A 7,500-nucleotide genomic window follows, 5' to 3' on the forward strand; every position below is an offset into this window, starting at 1 on the left:
GTGATATCAACTCACGGTGGACAACATATATCCTCTTTCTTGTAATCATTGATGTTAATTTTTGAAGCACAACATCCATGGTCACAGTATATGGTAACAGAGCGGCTAAACAAGGTTCTGTAAGTACAACGTGATGCCAGACACACTGTCAAAGAAAACACAGAATACTATTTAGTTCTTTATTGCCATTTGGAGACCTAAAGATGTTTGCAAAAACACAGAGACTATGTGTAGTTTGTAATTCCAATAAAATCGAAGATGAATTCCATTTTATACTGCAGTGTGACCGAAATAATTATATAAGACAAAAATGGCTGTGTATTGTGTAATACTGGCCCAAGTTAAACAAATACATGATTACATAAAGGGGCGGATGCATGCTTTTTCTAGGAATGGGTGCAACTTTTAAAAAGGGCCCCTTAAGTATTCAAAAGTATACTAACATAATCTAACATAATATGAAATTTATAGTTTAAACATATTGAAATAACTCAGCAACATACAAACGTTAATTATAGATAACAATTACATGGTACTAAAATAACATCTATAATGCACACATAGACATTAAATTTGACATGTAATTCAATTGGAAAACTCTTTATTTGGTATAGATTAAGTCAAATTTAAATTTTAAGGTATTTGTTCACAAAATAAGAGAAAATAACACCACGCCTGAGCTGTATAAAACAAAAAACTCTATCTAGCTCGGTGACACCCCATTTGTTTTCTCATATATATTTTTATTTTATTTTAAATTAGCACATTTTGAGTGGTAGAAATATTTGTAGCATGTTTTTAAATAGCTCAATTCGGGCAATTAATTAAAAATAATAACTTGATTTAGTGTTAGATTGCAAAGTTATATAGTTATATTTGTATTGTGGTTTTGCCATTTTCCATATTATGTGAAAAACACTCCCAACCATTATACTTAGCCCGAGTACTCTGACTGTAAAAGAGCTAGATGGACATTTGGTTATACCCGTCCAAATGTCCGTCTAGCTCTCTTACAGTCAGAGTACTCGGGCTACATTATACTGTGCACATTGTATATAAACATGTTTACTATGTATGCTGATGAGTGGTAAAACTTAAAGATGCAGACCCTAGTTTCAACACGTGAAAATGAACACTATGGATAAGGTTATAACAGAGAGAAGCTAAAGTCTGTGATCTTTAAACGAGGAAATACCGTCTAAATATAGATTAGAACTTGTCTCGATAACCATTATTTCTTAGACGAACGTGCGTTTTCAGAATTATGAAAAATGCATTTTGGGGTATTATAAAAACCTGGATAACCAGAACCACTTACTATTACTATTCTGAATAATAAAAAGTAAGTACTTCTAATTTAAGTTATCAAAAACTGTTTTAATAGTGAAAAATACGTCGTAGTGTTTAAAAACTAGGTCTGTCACTTCAAGGCAACATATAAACATGTAACTTGTAAAACTTGTAACTTGTACATTGAGTTTTACAGTTTATCGTACACCAATCTGATTAAAATTAGCTCCACTGGGTCTACCAGTAGATCTAACAGCATTGCGTGGACTCCCATGTCCAGGTGACATTTCATCTATAAATAACAATTTAAATATCGACCAATTACACTTCGCCTTTCATAGCGTTATTCGGGAGCACACAAATTCTAAAAATATCGGGCGAGACTATTTATGCAATAGGCGAACTTGTTGGTCTATTTCAACATTGAAAAAACAGGGGGGGGGGGAGTGCAGTAATAAACTCTGGATTGTATACTAGTATAAACAGATTTTATGGCTATACCATCACGGTTTGTTTTTCGTCTTGAAACGAATTTTATATAAAATTTTATATTGCAATTAGTTTCCGGCATACTTCGTAATTCACCCGAATCATTTCGTATACCCTCGGCACAATACCGAATGTTTTCAAATTCTTTTCAAAACACTGGCATGACTTTGCAAGTAAGGTTTTGATTGGTCGAATGAAAGGTCAACTGGACATGGGCTCCAACGGGCTGCTGTTAGATCCACATGTAATAGTGGAGCTAATTTTAATTAGATTGATCGTACACAAACTACAAAATACATATTTAATGTTGCTATGCTTCACAGTATCTTTCATTAATGTATCTCTTGATGGTATTGGAATTTTGAGTTGATGTTGATTATCATATTGTTTGCAAAAAAAGAACACTGATATATTAATTGTCGGCTACCGGGTGTCAAACATTTGGTAATTTTGAGATATAATCTTAGAGAGGAAATCCGTTGCATTTTTCCATTAGTAGCAAGAGAACTTTTATATGCATCACCGCACATACAGGATAGCACATACCACGCCTTTGATATACCAGTCGTGCTACACTGGCTGGAACGAATAGGAGAAACAGGATTCGATGAAAAAGTAAACACACAATACAAGAAGCATACTCGTGAAAGGAAAATACTTTAAAAAAAAAATCAATTGAAATTTTAAAATATATTTTCTATAAAGTATTGGAAGTAGTTTCCGTAAATAAAATTACAGATAAAAATAAACCTGTAAACTATTAAAACATAGTGCATTTGGGTGACATAATAATTTCACTTCTAATGTAAAATGTATTAGTAGTTATTAAGAAGAAAATTTACCGTAACCTATAAACAGGTTACATATTAACAGAACACCGTAACATAGTTACGATAGGTTAACTTACTCGGTTTATCGGTGAATATCCCCAACAGTTTTAGTCGTGAGAACATCCTCGACTTCGCCTCGAAGGCCCCACGGCCAAGACTATAGGGACAGTCACCGATACACCTAGCGGACGTATTTCTGTTCGGTCTGGCTGAACGCATCCCCGTTAACCTGTGGGTTCTGTTACATAATAATTCCTGTAATAATTACTGTTAGGCGTGTTGATTGGTTAAAATGCTATCACGTCATCTAGAAAAACCCAACGTTATTCTTCCATGAACGTGAAAACTGCACATTTTCGGTAAACAACGGAATCCCCGTTTCTATTTTTATCCCAAGTTCGTCTGTTGTGTCTGCAGCTGCCCATATTCCGAGTGACGGTAGTGTTGTTCAAGGCCAGAATACGCTTATTTTGATGACGATTATGCACGTTTTTTTTGTTGTTATGACAAGTACACACCTTCCGATTGATGTATATCCTGTTTCCGAAGTTGAACGACTACAAAAGAATTTTTTTGAGGCAAGTGAAACTTTGAATACGTCTTATTTTGCCCCAAAAACATTTCACTGAGATATTGATAGATATATATAGTAATATAATAAAACAGCCAATTTAGTTTAATTCGACATCGAAAATATTTCCGGGAGGTAACTCTGACCCACTGACCCGCAAAAGCACAAAATATAGAACTTCACAGCAGGGACACATTTTGTAAACGTATTTGATGCTTTGTCATTAAGTATCCACCCATTATTAACTTTTTGGGTAGAATATATATCATACTGAATTTATTTTTAGAAGACAATGCATATTTAATTCAAAATAACTTAAAATAATGTTTTGCTTATCATGATGACTCAGCAGTTTCTGATACTGAAGTTGATTTAAAAAACATTTTGATAATGCATAACTATTCAAATATAGAAAATCTATTTTTATGTAAATCATTTGAATGAGTTTAGCATATGACTGGATCTCTATACAAAAAATCGTGCAATCGAAACGAGCAGTGCTTGAACTTTTTAAATTGATATAAGCACTTTTTAATGTTTCCGGTACATCTGACCTGTGACAGTCATTTGTGGGTAACCATAACATTAACTAATACATTATATATACTTTTAATGAGAACTCGTGTGTGGTCGCTATGAACGAAGATACGTCAAAAGTGAAAATACTACATTACGAAAAAACATTTGCTCGGTGTGTTTTCATCTGATGTAAGAATATTTCTGTTTACAATATCTGTTTCAGACATACCATAGTTTTTAAACATTAAGGCAAATAACCATGGTCATTAGAGCCGTTTTTATTCAGGAAACTGAAATCATACTTATACTTAGATAATCTATTATGTTTTAGATTATCAAAGTCTGTATATTCCAATTGTTTTTTGTCATTGGTTTTTTTACTTTATTGAACTAAAATAAATGCTGCATTTAGTAAATATTTTTAGCAACGTGTGACTGCTGTCACATGCCTTAAGTCTTTCAGCTGCTAAAACAGTTTTGGAGTATTTTTTTTGGATAGAAATCTACCTTTCTGATTGACGAGTGTTTATTCCTTTCATGGCACTTATATTACAAAGTGAACAGTACTAAATATTTTTGTTTGATTAAACATATTGGTCAATCATTGCAACGTTTGATAAATATTTACTGGTTTGTTACTGGTACATATGATAAGTTTTATTAATTAAACTTCAAGTTTTATTATTTTCACGAATTGAAAGCTATTTTTTATGTCGTGTATCCCTTTATCTGCGATCTAAACGTGAGTTTGCCGATTTCAAAGTGTAGGGTTCGTCTCAAAAAATGAAATGAGAAATCTTGCTGTACGAAGAACGTTTATGTCATTAGGATACGGTATTAGAGTGTTTTTTTTTCATTTAAAACCGGTTTGATCTTGACAGTGTATTATCGACAATCGTAACCTTCCTATTTCACTTGAATTAGATATTTTATAAAGTGTTAGTATAAGCTTTTAAAAAAGTTTCTCTAGTTATTTTCATGTATATATTTTTTAAAATGGACGTAAACTAAATTAAAAACAATGCCATGTTTGGTCACAGAAGTACAAGGCTACTACGACTTTATTTTGCTTCATTTGGATAATATAGTGATGTTTTTTTCAATAAGAGCAACATATTTAATGAAACTATGACCATAAAGAAAGAAAAAATTAAAAAATTTTTGTTTGGTTTTTGTTTTTAGTTGTGTTTAACGACACAATTCAGACTTCAAACGATTTGGTAATTTTGACATATAATCTTAGAGAGCAATCGGGTACATGTGCAGATATTGGAGGTCGAAACCTTACGCAGGTGCCCAAGTTTAAAACAAATTGAAATACATTTTCTGAGCGAAAACACATGGCCCCATATACAATTCCGCGACCTGTCCTTTTCGCTCACTTCCTCACAGTATATAACCCCAACCCCGGTAACCCTGCGCACGTGCCTTCAAGGAATCTTCACATTCATTTTCACTAATTTTTTTAGAAAGGGATCGTTTATATATAACATCATGTACAGACATGAAATACAAGCTCAAATGCACTTTTAAAACCCTCTCGCTCCGAGTACAATGTCTGGCTCTAGTCAGAAATCGTGCTCGAAACGAGCGTGCTTGAACATTAAATTGATATAAGCACGTTAATTCCGGACATCTGTCCTGACAGTCATTTGTGGGCATACATACATATATACTTTTAAAAGAACTCGTGTGTGTTCGCTATGAACGAAGATCGTCAAAAGTATACGCTCGATTCGTCGCCTGTGCCGCCAATCCTCGGCAAAGGACAAACGATAGCCTGTTGTCAGTTTCTGTTTCAGACATACCCTAGTTTTTAAACATTAAGGCAAATGTTTTACTATTAGAGCCGTTTTTTATAACTGAAATCATACTTTACTTAGATTTTATTATTTAGATTATCCACTTCTGTATATTCCAAGTGTTTTTTGGTCATCCTGGTGTTTTTAATGTAACAAAATGCATTTCTCATATTTTTAAAAACGCACGTGCGTCTGAGAAGTAACAGTCATGGAGTCGAGTTTCAGTCTACTTTTTGAGGGTATTTCACCATTTCAAAGTCACAGACTCATGTTTCACTCAATTGTAACTTTATCCATATGTGTTACAGGTTTGTAGATTAACTAAACTTAGTTTTAATTTTCACGAGTTGAAACTAGGGTCTGTCCCTTTAACACGTGAGTTTGCCGATTTCAAAGTGTAGGGTTCGTCTCAAAAAATGAAATGAGAAATCTTGCGCTGTACGAAGAACGTTTGGTTGAGGATACGGTATTAGAGTGTTTCGTTAAAACCGGTTTGATCTTGACAGTGTATTATCGACAATCGTACCTTCCTATTTCAGAATTAATATTTTATAAAGTGTTAGTAGAGCTTTTAAAGTTTAGTTTGTATACTAGTAACACATTGATCATGTATATATTTTTTAAAATAAAATATACTAAAGTAGACAATGAATGTTTTCACTTCTTAATTTTACGTGTGTTAAAATCGACACATTTTTTTTTTGGGGGGTTGGGGGGGGGTTTGTTGTTGTTTGTTTTTTGTTTTTAGTTTTGTTTAACGACATCAATTGGATGTCAAACATTTGGTAATTTTGACATATAATCTTAGAGAGCAATCGGGTGCATGTGCAGATATTGGAGGTCGAAACCTTACCTGCCCAAGTTTAAAACAAATTGAAATATATTTTCTGAGGAAGCATGGCCCCATATAAACTTCGCTCAACACAGTATATAACCCCAACCCCGGTGAAATCCCTGCGCACGTGCCTTGGAAACCCGCTACATTTTTATTTTTTTAGCAAGGGATCGTTTATATGTACCATCCCACAGACAGGATATCACATGCCTTTTATATACCCGCCGATGGGGATCGATCCTAGACTGACCGCGCATTTCCAAAAAACACATTTTTATGTCTAAGTAATGAATAAAAATAACATATAGTCTTGAAAAATGTTACGTAAATCGAACACAACACCCTGTTTCTCTACCCCAAGAACACGTAACGCGTATGCTAACCGCTGGCCACTGTCAAAATGTCAAGACAAATCCCCCACCGACCCCTGGAAAGGTGTTGTACCATACCTCTATGGATATAGATATGTTTTGGAGATACCAGACGACCCCGCGATCCAAGACAGTTAAATTTGTTCAAAATCACGCAAGAAGCTCAGCGCCTGCGCAAATCACGTAAAGTCCCAGTTCTACTGACGTCCCGCTAAATGAAGAAAAACAAAGCTATCCAATGCGTTTGTAGTTGACCTAGATAATGTAGATAAGCAGGTATTGCGAAACTATAGCGATGTGGTGGACCTTTTATGTACCAAACAGAACTGAATCATTTATTCTATATGCTTAAATAATAAAAATATTCCAGGGACTGCAGCTTTAATATGGGTAGTAGATAAATCTTCTAAATAATTTGACGCTCTCTCTCATGTTAATTAGTTCAAAATTAATGACAAAATGTTTGCGTTATAGGTTGATGTTCTTTTATTTTAAATTTTATGACGTTTTATCCATATATGATTCAGAAAATTAAAATTTACAAAACCTTATGTAAATCAATATAATGAATCGGAGATTTGACGGAAAAAAAACGAATGTAATTTTTTAAGGGAATTCCCTTATTTGTGTATTGATACAGTTTTAAATCATTGGGGAATAGATTTCGATTCGGTTTTTTAATATAGTTTTGTATAATGGCAATATTAATGCATTTGGAATTATAAGAATTGAACGTTATATTTTTATACTTATGTATGAACGGCTTCGCGCTAACGCGCTACGCCATTCGTAC

General features: G+C 33.7%; 1 protein-coding gene across 1 annotated transcript in view; it reads right to left on the reverse strand.

Annotated features, from left to right (window-relative positions):
• Positions 1–7,500, reverse strand: part of LOC121366317 — an 11,283-nt gene that overhangs the window by 3,466 nt on the left and 317 nt on the right. The window contains exon 2 of the mRNA XM_041490811.1: positions 16–145. Coding sequence (XP_041346745.1) covers positions 16–145 — 130 coding nt within the window. The remainder of the gene's footprint in view (positions 1–15; positions 146–7,500) is intronic.

The sequence above is a fragment of the Gigantopelta aegis genome, chromosome 3 (genome assembly GCF_016097555.1).
Source record: "Gigantopelta aegis isolate Gae_Host chromosome 3, Gae_host_genome, whole genome shotgun sequence".
NCBI lineage: Eukaryota > Metazoa > Mollusca > Gastropoda > Neomphalida > Peltospiridae > Gigantopelta > Gigantopelta aegis.